This window comes from Rhea americana, unplaced genomic scaffold (assembly GCF_003343005.1).
Source record: "Rhea americana isolate MKP2758 unplaced genomic scaffold, rheAme1 scaffold_258, whole genome shotgun sequence".
Classification (NCBI taxonomy): Eukaryota; Metazoa; Chordata; class Aves; order Rheiformes; family Rheidae; genus Rhea; species Rhea americana.
In genome coordinates this window covers 768,748-785,721 of record NW_028186377.1, presented here as the reverse complement: position 1 = coordinate 785,721, position 16,974 = coordinate 768,748, and the positions used below count along the sequence as shown (strand labels likewise).

The 16,974-nt window shown below is 39.7% G+C and overlaps 1 protein-coding gene across 4 annotated transcripts in view; it reads right to left on the bottom strand.

Moving 5' to 3' along the window:
- Positions 1-2,928: 2,928 nt before the first annotated feature.
- The window catches only part of LOC146594480 (plasminogen-like), a 29,689-nt gene continuing 15,643 nt past the window's right edge, over positions 2,929-16,974 (bottom strand). For 3 of the 4 annotated variants that reach the window (XM_085307418.1, XM_085307419.1, XM_085307420.1), the window contains exons 11-19: positions 15,718-15,908; positions 14,587-14,735; positions 13,773-13,866; positions 11,773-11,884; positions 10,625-10,699; positions 9,446-9,586; positions 5,848-5,954; positions 4,117-4,262; positions 2,929-3,090 (exon numbers count right to left, since the gene is read on the bottom strand). In XM_085307418.1, the coding sequence (XP_085163544.1) occupies positions 2,929-3,090; positions 4,117-4,262; positions 5,848-5,954; positions 9,446-9,586; positions 10,625-10,699; positions 11,773-11,884; positions 13,773-13,866; positions 14,587-14,735; positions 15,718-15,908 (1,177 nt within the window). The remainder of the gene's footprint in view (positions 3,091-4,116; positions 4,263-5,847; positions 5,955-9,445; positions 9,587-10,624; positions 10,700-11,772; positions 11,885-13,772; positions 13,867-14,586; positions 14,736-15,717; positions 15,909-16,974) is intronic. The other variant, XM_085307421.1, reaches the window with a different exon arrangement.

Here is a 16,974-nt window from a genome sequence, read left to right as displayed (position 1 = left end):
AAAAAAACAGAGTGTGCTCTCAGACACCTACAGTAATGTTATCCAAAAAGAAAGACACCAGGAGTGAATTCAAATACCTGCAGAACCAAGTCAAAGAAGATCCAGAGGATACTGTAAAGTGAAGGCTGAAGAGTCTTTAGCTCCTAAAGAAGCCCTGTAGCAATAGGCTGTATTGCTRGTTGTAATGGATTGCATGGATTTCTGAAACATGACTTCAAATGTCACATGAAAATTGTTACATTTGTTAGAGTGTTAAGGGAGAGCTACATCAACAATCACCCCAAATCTAACCMGTCTTAGGTCAATACTGTTCTCTGACAAGAACATCATGGGAGAACGGCCTTTTTTAAACCTCGAAGTTAAGAACAATAACCTTTATCCTGCATGAAAAAGCAGCAATATTTCAGTGACAAATGCACAGGATCTTGGTACCCTGTGGGATGTGCAGCTGCATCCATCTGTGATACTGTGATCTATGAATGGCAGAAAAAACATACAAAATCTTTACAGGCAAAGTCATTGCTCAGGGAGGCAGAACAACAGCTGGAACAGTTCAACATATATCAGCAAAAGATGATATCAAATACCTGAACTTCCCATCAGGTAATGCCTATAGGCGCTGAGAAATGACTTACAAGCACCAAGAGACACAGGTAAGACCAATTTCCACACCCAGTCAATTATTGCAAAGAATYTATGTTTTTGAAGGAATAGTACAAAAGCAGCAGTTTCCTTGAGCCTTTCATATGCTCAAGGAAGCATTGTACTAAACCAACTGTAACAGTATACAAGTTTGCTAAATGCATTTTGAGAGAACTAGGGAGGGAAGCAGTGAATATTCTGCCTCTTGCAAGCAGAGACTGCCTGTTGAATTATAGTGGTGACAGAGAAAAAGGAACTGTTTCTGGGTGCACCACTTCAAGTCATTGTCCAACTATGTCTCACAACAGTGGTGTAGTAATGATAGATATCTCCCAGCAGAGGCRAATGACAAGCTGCAGAAGTGGTCTCAGCCTGAAACATGTTCCCTTGTAAAGGCCTGTAACACGTTSAGCTGACCATCACACAGGGAAGTATGGAAGGGAGCCACCACCATCTCTTAACTCCTCTTGGTCAGACAACAGAGATCTGTGATAGTTTTAGAAACCGCATACTAAGGGCCATGTCCTTTAAAAAGGTGATGTCTTCCTATGGCCATGGAGGGAGTATATAGCCAAGGGCAGACTGGATGGAAGAACAGGAGCTCRGAGATGGAGACATTTTTCAGGATCTTGAAGGAATCCTGGAAGAAGATGCTGTCAGCAAAGACTAGGGTAGAGAAAGGCTATTCAAATAGTACCATGATGACCAAAGGAAACTGCTGAGTGGGACATCTATAGAAACCATAAAGATAGAGCAGGTCAAGGAATGGGTAGGGAGTCTTTAAATACTTTTTTAACTCTTTTTTTTTAATCCATAAATTGGTTGGTAAAGCCTGATCTCTATAGAGTTCTTGTAATAATAATGATAATGATGGTGTTAATAAAGTGTTTGAATGAAGTACTTAAATACTAGATATGGATCTATAATACACTTTAAAACAGGCATGCAACTAGAAAATACAGAAATCTTTGTTCAGATTACAGATTCATTATGAGGTATACAYTTTAATGTTATCAGATTAGTATTTTTGTTTTTAAGCGGTAAGTTTTTAAGCAATACACAGAAAATCAGAATAGCAATTGAAAATGCTGGAGCTCACTCCAGTGACTGACTGAAAGTCARTGGCACAGGTGGGTTTCTGTTGATTTCTGATGCCACTGGAACATGTCTCACTCAGCAATTTCCTTTGGTCACTGTGGTAGGGTTTGAATAGCCTTTCTCTAACCCAGATGTTCTTGACAGTGACAGTAGCAGTCCTCATCCATAGCTCTGTGAACCTGTTGGGCCCATTTCCATGGCTCTGTGAAGCTTGATCAACACAGGGATGCCTTTTTTTTTTCTCCACCACCCTGCCTCAGCACACAGAAGTGCAAGTTGCCAAGCCTGACTGGGCAAGGTCTGGCATCCCAGCACCCGGCTTCCCTTGTCCTGCTTTCTATCGCTCTGAGGCATCCTTGCTTCTTCTGGCAACAAACTGAGAAAGGCAGTTTATTTTACTTCCCAGATTCAATGTCAGGGGTGAACTGATGGTGCCAGACAGTACAACAGAATTTTAGTATAAATATCTCARAAATATGTTAACTGTACCAGAGCCCATCAGGCTCACTGCTTTGCCCATTGGAGTTGATGGCTGTTTTTCTCGTACAAAACTCTAACCTCTTTTTCCTACCCATGCAGCTCAGCACAAAGCTTAGCTTGGGTGGTAAAACTAGGGGAATTAGCCCCAAGGAGGAGCAAGYCCACCATGCTTTTGTCCAGCTCTGCAGGTCACAGTCTTGCCTGGCCTCTCTTGTGCCACAGCAGAAGCTTGCTCTGTTACTTCCCTTCTCCAGGAGCAGTGGCAGAAAGAGGGCAGATGCCAATGAGGGGAACAGGCACATGCCTGATTTGGAGGAAAGTTTCTTGCACAGGTTTGTAGGAAGACTTTATATATACARAAGGGTCAATTGCTTGCATACACACAGGAGAAAGGGGGCTGTTCAAACAGAAAAGGAAGTCACTTCCATGAGTTGGAGCACGTCTCAARAGAGAGAGTTGTAGTAGGAACCTGACATCTGCCACTGTTGCCACAGCATGGTTGACTTACTTACCGATGCAGAACACAGACACATTAACRACATTAATAATTGGTCAGCTTGGCTGTTGCTTCACAATAACTGCTCATTCTCTGCCAGTAATGATATTTATTTAAGATTCTTATGAATTATCTCAATGTTAAAACCATACTTGGAAAGCTATTTCTCTGACACAGACTGTTTTCCCAGAAAAGCCAGCTTGCATCCAGATTCAGTGGGCAACCATTACATTCTTGATCCATGAAACAAAACTAGAAATCTGGACAAAAACAGTAGGCTTCGATGGCTGAGTACAGTCTAGTCCCCAAGAAGTGACTCCATATTGGACAAATTTGTCTTTATCTCGGCAAACCAGAGGTCCTCCAGCATCAGCCTAGGGAATAGAAGAGAGGAGAAAGTGACTCCTCTGGTGATGGCACTGGACATGCAAACAGCAAAATATTAGCAGGAATAATGTTGTGGTCTCAATTCTGAAGGCCTCAAAATATAGCTGAAGCAAGAGCTGTAGMGAAAGGGAGAATTTTTTATCAGAGCAGATGGTAGAGTTGGGAAAAAAGCTATCTCCAAGCGTACAGGCCATTCTGATCTGAAGAGAGACTCAAGTACGAGTCACTGATGTGGGAATACCGTCAGATGACTGCAAGGCCAAGCACACATCAGAAGGAAGTTTCTTAATTTTTCACATCCTCTGACCTACTTGATACTGAAAAAAATGAATATAACTGTTAAAATRGTGTTTCTTAAAATCCAGATGTGGCAGGGTGCAAATGCATCTGTCCAGTGATTTGTACACCTATCAATGCATTGTCTATGCTCTCAAAAATATCATTTGCGCTAGCAGTCCTGAATATCTGCTCACACAGACCAGCATTTGCTTTCTGCCTCTGTCTGAGTAATTACCAGCTTTTTATTGAGAAGTTTCCAATATGATCCCTGCCATTAAGAAAATAAAACAACATTTTAAAATATATTCATGTGTTTGTGAAAACTGGAAAACTAGAAACACTTGAAGCATTAGCAAAATAACGATAAGATAAAGTGGTACAACTATATAACTATGGGCACTGTAAACATTTCAGTAGTTTCCCCTCTTTCTCGAGGAGCAAAGGAAAGTCCAGGTAGTATACCATAGGCTTTATTTCAGGTGGGATGTGATATTCACAACACTGGGCTACTATGAGTGGAATATGTCAGCATGTAGTTATAAACAAAAAGAGAAAATGTCCTACACAATTTACCTGCTGTTCTAATTGACCATGTGAATGAAGAGAAGATGTTATGTATGACTCTACATATGTATACTTCATGTGGAAGTCTTGATTTGCTGAAGCTATTTCTGAGCTTTGACAGTACAAATTATCTTTTGATTCGTTTGTGCTCAAAACTAGATTGTCCTTACCTCACAGTAATCTATGCTTCCAAAAGTAAGTCCACCACAAAATTCATGATTTTTGACACTTCCATTCAGAAATTCGGGGCGATTGCATACTCTATTTTCAAGCACAGGGAACTCAATGTCTTTTAATCTATTGTCTCCATCAGTACCTTTGCAAACAACCAAGAAAACAAAACAGTTATAAATGGTATCCACTGTGACACAATGAAGTCTGAGAAATGAAAAGACTGAGATCTGTCCCCAACTCTGCTATAGACTTTGAGGTCCTTAACTACTTGGTTAAATCTTTTAGCTTGTCTAAACTTGGATTGTTTCCACTCTAGAGCAGAGAGAGCAATGATTATTCTCCTTTACAAAGTGTTACAAAATAAATGAAAAGCAGATGCTTAGTATTCAGGACCGATCTCTTCCCCCCTTAGACCTGGAAATGTTCTATTGACTTTCTACCCTAATGCAATTCCAGAAGAAATCTAGTCTGTACTGTATTCTGACAATGATTGACTGGAAGATAGGAAGCCTCTGCCACCTTGAGGCAGCCTACATAGAAAAAAAAAGCAAGTAAGGAAGAGAAAAGATGAGTGGAAAGTCAGTAAACACTGTTTACTATGAAGAAAAGTGGTTCTTCATAATCCTCATGAGTTGCACTAATGTTATAATGACTACTACTCTTAAGTATTATTTGAGTAGCATCAATTTTGTAGCTAAATGACACAAGAATGAGAGAAAAATTACTGTGAGACTCAGAGACAAGGGCACATTCTATTCAGATTTTTTTTTGTTTTAGTTATGGGATACACATACAAAGAAGGGTCTATTGGCTTGCTTCTAAAACTGGGGTCTTCATAAGGTGCTGTCCTGCAAATGGAATGGGAAGAACAACCCTTGTGTTTGGTTCAATGGGTGCAAATGCACATTTGTGGGAGCAGAAACTAAATGATGCTAGGCACCAGCATTCCTGTTGGAACCTGCAGGGATAAGAAATAGTCTCCTGCTATGACAAGGACAGGTCAAAAAGGGCTGAGGTATGTGCCAACCCAAGCACTGGTGGAGAGAGAACCAGGCAGCAGGAAACCACTTAGATCACTTTTTAAGGCTAGACTGTGAACAAAATTCAGATAAGGGCTTTAGTGACATTAAAAGTCTTCAGCTTGTGCTCACTTTGCCGGTGCCACAAAGGTAGCTAGACGCGAGCAAAGGCTGACTCAAAGGTACCATGTTTTCAGGGACATGGTCTTGTTTCAATGCAAGGCCTTGGAGATGAGGCTTACCCATATACCCTGTCTCTGTGGCAAGAATGCAGGTCTCCACAGAAGTCTCTGAAGACAGTGAGGTTTAGACTACAGGTAGCCAGGTACAAACTTCACTCAGATGTTTAAAATTTGTCTATCTGAAGGTCAGAAGGTCATTATTTGAATATCGCCCTTATTTATACAAGTACAGTGTATACTGTGTATTTCTTAGCTGAGGAAAGACTAAAATAGAAATAAAAGATGATAAAAGTCTTAAGTTTCATACTCCTCTTTCTTTTTACTTGTTTAATGAATTCAGTTTATATGACTGATGAGGAAGAAAAATAAAACTCTAAGTGAAATAAATAGAAAGAATAATGTTGCCTGATGACATTTGACTTACTTAAATCTTAAATATTTTTTTTTCAATTTCATTGAGTATTTATATTATGGAACAAGATTTGAGAACTCTCCTAAGCTTTCAACTACACTGAATACATTTTACCTCTTGTTTTTCCCCAGGCAGTTAGAAAACATACTGTGTTTCTTTCCACCACCAGACTTGTTTCAGGCAAACAAACTGGTTTCACATGGTCAGTGAGTATTACAGGACTGGAAAACAAGCAGAGAAAAATAAAAAGATCCTTACATCATCGGCTTGTTTATTCCTTATACTCACTAGACTTTTTAAAGAAAGGAGGAGGTTGGGGAGAGAGGAGGAGAAGATTGTACCTTAAAACCATATAAATATTTCTAAGTTGGTTCTTGGTCATTAGTGAAAAAGAGGTTACTTACCAGCAATAGAAAGTCTCTGAGATGTGTTTGTGGGCAGTCACAGTGTGAGTGTATTTGCAGCCTAGTGCTAGAGAGTTGACCTCTTGTTACCCAAGCAGCACTTGTAGGAATATGCACAAGGCCAAGCCCAATGCTAGCACCCCTTGTAGGTAGTGGGAACCTGACTTCTCTCTAGTTTTCCCTGTCTCAGATGTCATTGACATTTACAGGGACTTCACAGGAGCAGGGAAATATGGATGAATGAGTAAATAAACCGACACAACTAAAGCTGCTGAAAATTCCTCTCTCCTCTGGTTACATGTCTATACAATTACATTGTGGATGATTTCACGCTGTATATAACTAAGTCAAGCACCCTAGAGTCCCCAAAAGAATAAAGGCAAAAGTACAACTGTTTCCTATTGCAGTACCATGCCTAGAGGTGTCAGCAGTGGTGTAGGAATAGATGCTGAGTGAATGGGGTCTTGGGAAGCAGTTCTGCAGAGGATGAAAATGTTGTGTAGAGAGGTCAAAGGCATTGCTTATGCTCATGTGTTCCCTTGGAGCAGGGTCTCCACCCTAGCAACTTCATGACTGAATTTTATACGGTGAAACATCCAGCGAAACAATTTTTGCTTTGGCCTAGCTGATCTTTTACTGGCTTTCGGCAGTAGATATGAAAAGATTAAATGTCTTTTTTTTAAGATACATTATGCTAAAAGTCAGCTGAGTGCAAGTGGTTTCAGTTCAGTGAACATTTGTTTGAACAAAATGTCGAATAAGATATGTCAAGGACCAGTCCTATGAAGGTTAGTCCTGACTGTGAAAGACAGCAAAAGGACTGAATGAACTCCACATGTTGGGCAAGGTAAAATGAGCCTTTGTACATTTCTTTTCAGGCCCAGAATGATTTTCAAAGTATGTGACGTGCTAGCTGGTGGGATCTCCATTATAACCAATGTCCAATTAAAGAGAAYTAGCAGATTCCTCTTTAACTAGGCCATGCCAAGGCCAGGAGTTCTATGAAGATTCAGGAGAATGAGAGACCAGATGGAACTGCTCCTGACTCATGAAATGAAGGCCTCTGCAATGCAAAGAAACATCAGTGCAAGAGTCCAGAAGGTTAGGAAATGCTAACCAGCTCCTGTGTTGAAGGTACAGTAGCCCCAGTGCCATCATCACTATTTTGAACTCTATTCTCCAGCTCTCTAAAGTCCAAGATGGGGATTTCCAATCTTGACTCTCACATGGTTCCAGGAAATTAATACTACATAACYCCTTATCGCTTTGTGGATGGAAATCAGTTCTGTAGCTTCCAAAACTAGTTTACTCACCTCTCAATAAAGCACACTTCTACGGAAAGAACTCCTGAAAATATATGGGCAATAGGAGGCTAAAGTGAGATTATTCAAAAGCTCAGACTGATGTGTTTTCAGTGCTATTCCTTTAGTGCCTTTCCTTTCAAGGTTGTATTTAGCACCTCAGGTGCTAGTATCACTAGTTTTGGAGTATTACATCACTAGTATGGTCCTCACAGCATCTCTGTTTTCTGCCTTGCCTAGTGTGATGAAGCCAAGAAAACATTTTTGAACTGGAGTAGCTGGCCTTTGTAGCTTCTGCTTTASCAATTTTAAGAAGTTAACTTTATTTCCATCCATTCTACACCAAGAATTTTTCAGGCCTATCTTAAGACATGACCTCTCAGAAAGCCTATTGGCACACAGAAAATAGGACTTTGAGGAGCTTCAAACTAACATAGAGTGGTAACTGGCAACTCCTCAGAAGCCTCTGATGTTTGTGTAGGCAGGTGGACAGAAGAGCAAGGAATAAGACCTGAATACCTGAATACCAGAATATGGATGATAGGACACTAAAGTAGAAGTATAAAGTCCCACAGAGCAGAGAGATGCTCAGGAGCATGGCACATAATTCACCTGGGACTACAATTTTTCCTCTACTGAAGCTAGTGGTCCTCCTTTGGGATGATTTTAGTCAAGATCTTCACAGACCCATATCCATTCCCTGACATGTCTTGTTTATTGCCACAAAAGGCAGGCATATGAGTAGCAACCATCCTTCTCACATCCTATTTTTTCAGTGATCTGTTGCAAGAACAGGTGTTGAAAAGTTGGGAAAAAAAATTGAAGACAATTGTAAAGGGGAACTTTATGCAGCTGAAAACAAGTAAAGTTTATCTAAGCCAGAAACTGAGGGGTATGATGTCCACATCTGCTACTTATGGCATGTAACATGTTCATATGGGTAGAATGTGTTCAAATGGTGAGTGCTGCTGATGCAAAACTGACTCCAGTGCTGCTGGAGCATGCATGTATCTGCAGAGTAAAAGTGCATARAGCAACTGATGTAAGAGAGATCGGATGCAGCAGTTACATGCCAAAGCAACAGTAATACAGATGGACCATAGGGCTCTTCTACTCATCTGAACTCAGAGGGAATTGTTCTTGTGCAATATTAATCAAGCACTAGAGAATCTGGGCTGAAATTTAAGTAAAATTTTTTCAAGTTGCTTTTTAAAGCTGAAAATAGTATGGTGAGAGGGAAATGTCCTCTCAGGTCAGACATGATCTTTTCATGTTCTTTAATCCATGTGTGGTGAGTATAAGAGCAATAGAGAAACCCATGAGAGAGCAGAAAAGTTGTAGGAGCATTCCAAAGGGAACAAATATGATTGAAATAACCGCTTAGTTTTCAGAGTAGACTGCTTCGATGTCTAAGCACGACACAGAGGAGGGCTTTAGGCAATTACAAACATGCACAGGAATTTTCACTGCATCACAAGCAGGACTTGGTTTTACTGAGATGTGGGCTAAGTCTAAAACAAGCATGTGGCGTGGTCATGAGTACTGCCAGGAAACCAGACCTTTCCACTTGCTCCACGCAGAAGTTGTGGTCCCTCCCGGCCAGTACTGCAGTCATGGCTCAGGACACTCAGGGCTGAGCAGTAAGAGCTCCTGAGCAGAAGATGCTCCAGCCACAATCCCGTTTTGGTTTGCTTCCTCCCTCCCTGCTTCAATGGAGCTGCTGCTTAGTGACCAGTGAGTGGGAATCCTCCACTGCAATCCCTCCCATCCTAACTGGTCCTTGACTTTCCTAAGCTGGGTAAGTTGCTCACATGGGTTCTGCCAGTGAGGTCACTCAGAAGGAGGGGAGCTCAGTTTGCCCTTAAATAGATGACTAATCTAATGCTCAAAGGGACTCACATTTGTCTACACCACTCACAACCAGCTCTCAGAGCCAAATCCAGACAAAGCTAATTCATGCCTTCGCAATAAAAACATTAAAGGGGAGAACCTGGGTTGAAATTGTACCTGCTCATCTTCAGCAAGGCAATGTCTGCTCCACTGGGTTCCCTGAATAATTTCTGAACACTACGGATTTGCAAAGATGGCTCTGCTGCCTTCAGGTTCTGTAGCCCCAGAAAGACCCTATAGGAAGAAGGATCTGATGACCTGTAAGAAATGACAGCGGCAAGGTTATATATCCATATGTATAATCAGGAATTTCACACTTACTTACAACATTTGGTGATATCCATGGAGAACTGTATTTCACAAGATGGGCCAAGATGCTGCTTTTGACAATAAATATCCACCTTAATCTTGGGGAGGAGGGGGAATTTTTTTTAACGGTTTGATTTTAATTACTATGGAAAATCCCATGGGCTGCAAATAATGAGGCACCTTCTTACAGTGTTCACAGCTCCTAAAGCCCAGTGAGTCAGCTGCTACTTTTCCAAGTATAATTAGCACCAGCACAACTGCTTTTCAGAAAGGGAGAGGGTAGATGAGAGAAGTTGTCTCCATGGTGATTGTGCTGTAGTTTGACAAAGGCAGGAGCAGTAGGACATGGATCTACTTGCTAGCAAGCAAGACAGAAAAGAAGTAGGTTGGGAGCGTATAATAAGCAGGTGCAAATTTCTTGATGTAAGACACAATTGACACAATTTTTGCTCTAGCCAGCCTCAAAGGAGAAAGTTCATTTCTCCTTAGATTACCAAAAAAATGACCAGGAAGAGCAAGGAGGTGAAGCAGTTAAACCAAAACTTTTAAAAGCAATACAAAGAAAAGAAAACTGTGACACTGGATATTGGATTGCAAAAACAAAATGCCAATGCTACTATGTTTTTAATGTCATTAACTGTGTAGTAAGGCAACTAAACTATGGGATATCTTTGCTCTTATAGAGACTCTTCTGGACTGTCACTAGAATTTAGCAAGAGACATTATTTTCTTTTTCAGTCATCAACCATCATTGTTACATGCCTTTAATTTATTAAGTGATTTCCCAGGACAAAGTTGCTCACTTCAGATGTTAGAGCTGCTCCTTGCATGTTTTAACCTGGAAGAACTTTGCAGATGTTGGATAGGCCAAGCAACTGTCCTCCAGGAACAGCAGAGGAAATGCCTTATGAAGTACATCTTGCTTCTCTGTTGATCTTTTCACCCAGCTGTAGGAAACACCTGCTACTTATTCTAACATATACTCACTGTTGAAAGCACTGAGCTGCAGTAAGAACCCACAGAGGATGTATCAGAGTGCCCACACAATAGTGCACATCAGTACTAGAATAGAGAAGACAGTAATCAGATTAATTTAGGACTACATAGTCAATTCTCCATCACCTCTGCTGTGCACAGTAAGAAATACTGGCAAGCTATCACTATGCCCCTTATTCAAATCTTTATCATTCATATAGTGTATTTTATTAATGGTATGAGAAATCAAATACAGATTTTCAAGGGACAAACTTTATTTGCTCCAGAACATGAGACATACGAAAAGAAGTTTAATACTCAGACAGAAGTTTTGCAACAATGTTCCAGTTCAACAGAGCACTATTGCTTCTGGGAATATAATAAAAATAGTGATATTTCCTAATAATTTCATTTATGATGTAACAGATTTTCCCTGAACAACTAGCAAAAGGCTACATCCAGCTGATTTTGGGGGTGCTGGCTTATACCAGTTCTCTAAATAAGTATGTCACTTATGCCTTGTTATAGACTTTTACCTTTTGGGGGGATAATATTTATTATGGTGACTGTCAAAAACTCTACAAAAAAAATCATAAACCTTTCTGTTAGCAGTTCTACATCCTCTGTTCAGTCATTCTCACATGGCTATGAAAACACAGTGCATAATGGTGTTTTTCTGTTGAGAGATAATGACTTTCATATGGCCTCTAACATGATTAGAGCAGTCTCAAGATCAGTTTACATTTGAACCAGATTGGATATCATATAAAAAGGGATAAGTAAAATCCATTTGTACACACTGCAGGTTGGCAGCTCCATACCTGCATTTAACTCCCCCACTTCAGGCTGCAGTTAACTCTCCTTATCCTCATGTCCTCATATTCCTTCCCCATTTCAGTGTATTAAAACATACTCAAGGTCTGCAGTTCAAGTCTGCCCTCTAGAGATTTAGGAGAAACTGGAGAGTTTTGGGATAACCACTCAATAGTCACTATCTGTTGACATTATGTTAAAAAAAATACATTTTAGGGTATTTTATATAGACACCAAGGCCAGTCTCCAGAAGCACATGTACTGCTTTGTCCAAGTCTCTTTCTAACATCTGTTCCTTATGAAACCCTGCTGCTCACAGATGGTGATGCGGTCTGGAATATCAATACCTTGTCCTCAGACTGACGTGCCAAGGCCAAGACCCTGGAGCTGCATAGCACATGCCATATGGCTCACAGGCTCTTCTCATCGGGAATTTTCCACAGTCAGAGTGAGAAGAAGCTACAGGAGAAAAGAAAGCCACAATGAATCGGAAAGCAGTTCTGTAATGCCTTTCACAAGGTAATGAGATGAAAAGAGAAAGGAATAAGCCTATGTCCTCTTTAGGCTTTTGTTCTTTAAGCAGGTTAACACAAACTAAGGGTAAAGAAACAACAAGCACCTTTTGAACTCCATTCTATCATTATTACCATAAGCACTTTAAGCTGGAGTTAATATATCACTTTTGACATGRACAGACATTGGCAAAAATTGTCAGCTATTTCTAGTATTTGGATGCCTGTGACCAGCTAATAGAAGTAAAACTACGATGAGCCAGAAAAAAAAAGAACATCTGGGTGGAAAGCTGAAGGGAAAAGAGAATGAAAGGAAGTATAGGAGTTTCTTGCCCAGATCAATTATATGTAATAACTCTCTAAATTCCTCAAATTACAGGCTGCACCTTGATTGAATTTAAACCRGTCTGTAAATTGTTGTAAATAAAATTGAGTCACTATCTCCTCGACACAAAATATTACATTTTTGTCTTCATATTGCTCACTTTGTTTTCTTGTTAGTCCAAATACCTCTGAATTTTTTTAAATAGATGGAGCTTGGGTTCTGAGAAAGGACCCAAGTAACTCTTTCCAGAGCTGCATATGTTGCTATGAACATGAAATTTGTTAGTTCCAGTAAGAGACAATTAATAAAGAAATCAAAGACAAAAGGCAAGAGACTTTTAAAGATCCTGTACACTTGAAATTAAAAATCTAATATTCAAAGGCCGCTTTGAAAAGAAATCAGATCTCAGAAGTAAAGATTCATCACAGCAACTCCAGGGAGAAGAGCTTTTTACAGCTGTGGTATGTGTTTTTGTATACTACTCTTTATTTTTTTTGTCTGTGTAGGTCTTAGGTCTGGCTGGCAGTCTTAATACATATGGTCATAATTGCTGTTTAGAGGAACACATTAGGTGGCCAACATGAAGATTTTACACTACTGGGAGAGAGACCTCTGCGGTTTTATACTGCTACACTGTCAAACAGAGCAGGAACTTGGATTCCATATGTTATTGTAGTACAGTTAATATATAAGATGAAAAATAGACTTTTCATCTCACTGCCAGATATATCAAAAATATTTGCCAACATTCAGACAAGGCAGGGAAGAGCAAATCCAATGACATGATTGGCAAATACGCCAAGCAGCACTCCCAGTACATTACACTTCTTACTGACTCATTGCCTGGGAAGCCAAAAATTCTTTTACTGTTGAATTTTTACATGAGAACTACACATGCACGGTATGCCAAATAATATCCCAAAATAGAAGGAAGAAATTAAGGAAACCTATATAAAATATCCAGGACCAAATCCACTCCCCACCATAAAGGAAAGGCAAAATGCCTAGGGACAGATTACTTAATATCCAGATCAGAATAAAAATTATTTCAACATAAGATGAAAAGGATAATCATGATGTCTCTGGTGTTCTCCAATAACAGAAAACATATGTGAGCAGGTTCTAGAAGTGCTAGTTCTGCCACAAAGTGAACAGAAAGACTGGCATGAACATCAAGTAAATCCTCTCCTGTGCTTGAAGGCTTCAGGGAATGAGCACCTCTGTGCAGCTTTACTGAATATTTTGACTTCACCTAGCAGCTCTGAGTGCTTAGCTTCACTATTGATAAAGGACACATGAATTGTTATCTACAAAATCATATAGATGATTCCTAGTCCTGGGTTAACTAAACTTTCACTGGCTATTACAGGCACCTGGCTGTGACAAACTTCCATGCAAACCTAAATTCAAATCTAAAGCTACTAACTTTTGTTGGTTGGATTGAATACCTCTTGTAACTATCATAGCAGACTGTAGAAAGTGAGGACAGAAATGTTTTAAGGATAATTACAGCAGCGTGGGACTTCACAGTACTCCCATTTTTTTTCTGGGTCTGTTGTGAAGCACCAAAGACCATTTACATCTCCATCAGGATTCCTGCAATACTGGAATAATTACAAAAAACAGAGAATGAAGACTCCAAATATTACACAGAATAAAGAATTCTACTGTAGTATGTTTTTAAAAAATGTTAATCTAAAGCTATGAAATATTTTCCCCAACTACTTTTCCACTGCCTTTCTGTTAAATGCTTTCTACTTCCGCTAACCACAAAATTCTTTGTTTCCTCCATCTCAAAACCACTAGATGAAATTAGAGAAATGTAATAAATTCGTATYTTCTTCAGCCACTAAGAGTCAGCCTAGCTCTAGTGCTTTTTAAGGCCTCATGAGAAGTAGAGTTTGACATAGCGTGGGGTTTGCTTTAGTAAGCAGTTAGTGTTGGCCTAATCATTCTTCCTTCCACTAAAGTCAGTGAGAGCAAACCAGRTCAGCTCTGAGAATCTGCCAGAACCCTGCTCATTTTGTGACAAACAGCAGAAGCTCTGATGTTTGCAGAAACCAGATAAGCACTCTAGGGTCTCTTTTGCACTGCTTGTCTGTAAGCATTGATGCCACGGTAAACCTCAGTGCTTAAAATACCAGCATCCTAGGTGCTMTGTGCAATGCATCTTTCCCTCTCCACAACCATTGTAAGTCTGTGATGTGATGACCTCCAGCTATACTGAAACTGGTSTATAAAGACTCAGCATGAAAAGTTTGCTGAGAGGTCAAGGAGGAAAGAAAAAATGCTCAGTGAGAGCAACGGCATGAACAGCTGTTTACATTTTTATCCAGGCCTGCTCTTGGATGAGTCACGGGAGTGAAATAGTTGTGGCTATGAGGTGTCTGAGAGCTCCATTCTTGGCAAGTCCTGCCCTTTCCAGTTTTTGCTATTGTGCCACGATAATCTTTACCATTACCGTTAATACAATCTGTGGAGAAAGAGGAAAACGAAGTGATGTTAGCTGCTGAATTCATCATCAGTAAGTAGAAATAAGTTGGAATAAGTAACTCTAGGACGTAAATAATCTGCAAGTTACTATAGCAGAAAGGAAGAAGAAAAGGTACCCCAGGATGTGATTTCTTTGTTTGTCAAAATGGATGTGTTATTGGATGTACAGAGCAACTGAACTGGAAAAAAATCATGGGACTCCAGGTCAAATGCCTCTGTAACATATCACAAATATTGGAAAAGACTCCAAGATCCTTACTGAATTAGYGTCAGCAAGCAACTCTATATTTAGAGTTAGCAGCCCATTAAACTGAGAGGGCAGTTGTTTCCAAGGATGTGGCTTCAGGTACTTCCATCTGCCTCGTGTGAGTGAGAGTACACTGCACCATTAGGGAATGAATTTTTAACCCAGCCCTAACACATTCCCTTGCAAAGCAAATGTCCACTGGGMTACTCCACTATGTCAGATAGTCACAGTGCTTTGACTAACAAGGGTTTTTCAATTAAGAGAGCAATAAAGTAGGATAGAGCATAAACTAGTGTTTCTTGGTGCAAAACTTGGGCAAAACACATTTGTGTATGAACCAAACTACTCCACTCAAGCTAAGGGCAACACCCTAAAAACATAAAGCACAGCGCCAGCAAAATTCCCACAATACTGACACTCACTGCCATCATATTTCAATGGTGCATGGCTACAAAAGCTTTAGAAATTTTGTCTATGTTCCTCTTGTTTCCCTAAATGAAAAACGTATCCACCAGAATGTGCTGTAAAATGATACAGGACACAGGATACAAACTGACTACAGAACATGTGCTGCAAAATTCAAAGGCATGGTTCTGAAACCTGGAGAAGGGATGTGACTGTCTCTTATGTTATAGCAGTACTCAAGAGTAATTTTGATAGATGATTTGCTTTACCCACAGGTGCAACAGGAAGTGACACTTATAGCCAGCTTTACCAGATGTGGTGGGTGTAGTCGGGCCAAAGCCTTGTGCCATCATTGCAGGAAGGTAGTCTGGCGCACGCTCTTGTATCTGATCTTCACACCTCATTAAATTGCAGTACTCCCATGACACGTCAGGGTCAGTGGTGAAACACCATGGATGTTTATCAGCATCTGGGTTTCTACAATAGTTCTCCCTCAAGTCCCTGCAAAAAGAAGCACAATATTCACATTGCATAGCRCTAAAGGTGGTCATAGGAATATCTTGCCAAAAAAATGTGGATATGTATGATGTAAAAATACATTTTTTTTGCATATTACCTGATATCTTTTTACCATCATGCAAATTTATGGCTGTGATATGAATGAAGAGTTTAGTTCACATGCACTTCAGARAGGTGAATGTATTTAAACCCAAGGAAACATAATCTGACTATCAGCATAAATTCTGGATGCAATATATCAATGTGCTGAGTGCCTGAATAAGTGACTAATATCACAGAATAGCTGGGGTTGGAAAAGGCCTCTAGAGATCACCTGGTCTAACTTCCTGCTCAAGCAGRGTCATCTAGAGCAGGCAATATCACAATAATTTTATTTCTAAGCACATATAAATAAGCATATACAAGTATGTGAATGTGCAAATTACTTAGCAATAAATATACAGCAACATTCATACTGTTAGTGGGCAATTATGCCTTAACAAAATAATTATTTTTAAATGCTAAAGGCTTCYTTCTCATATTCTGAAGAATGGCAAATAAATAATGATGCACATGAACCATTTTTTCTGCAAATATACTTCCACTGAATGCAGTGGAAGCACTGCCATGGCTATTTTTGTGGGGCARGAGGGAGTGGAATTCCTTTCTCTAATAGTTGGCAAAGTTGCAGTATTCCCCAATCCTGCATCATTGCAGAGTTACAGAATGAAGAAAAATGAAATGCTTTTTTCCAAATATGCCAGAACATGCTGCTTGCATGCTTTCATAACTTGCTTCCAATTTTTAAAATTATTTGTGAAAAACAACACCCTCTCTGAATATGTTTGAGTTTCAATACATCAATATTTTTGATGCTAAAATGTAAGTGAACATTTCCAACCAAATTTATTTAGGGTGAAATCATAAAGAAAGGGGAAAAAATAGAAAGGTATCAACCTTCCTGCTCATACTTGTAACAAACCAAGCAATGATGGATTTCCTAGCAATTGTTGCTTTCCTACCCTTATTAACAACTGGGACATTAGTAAGTATGATTAGCTCTGGAAGT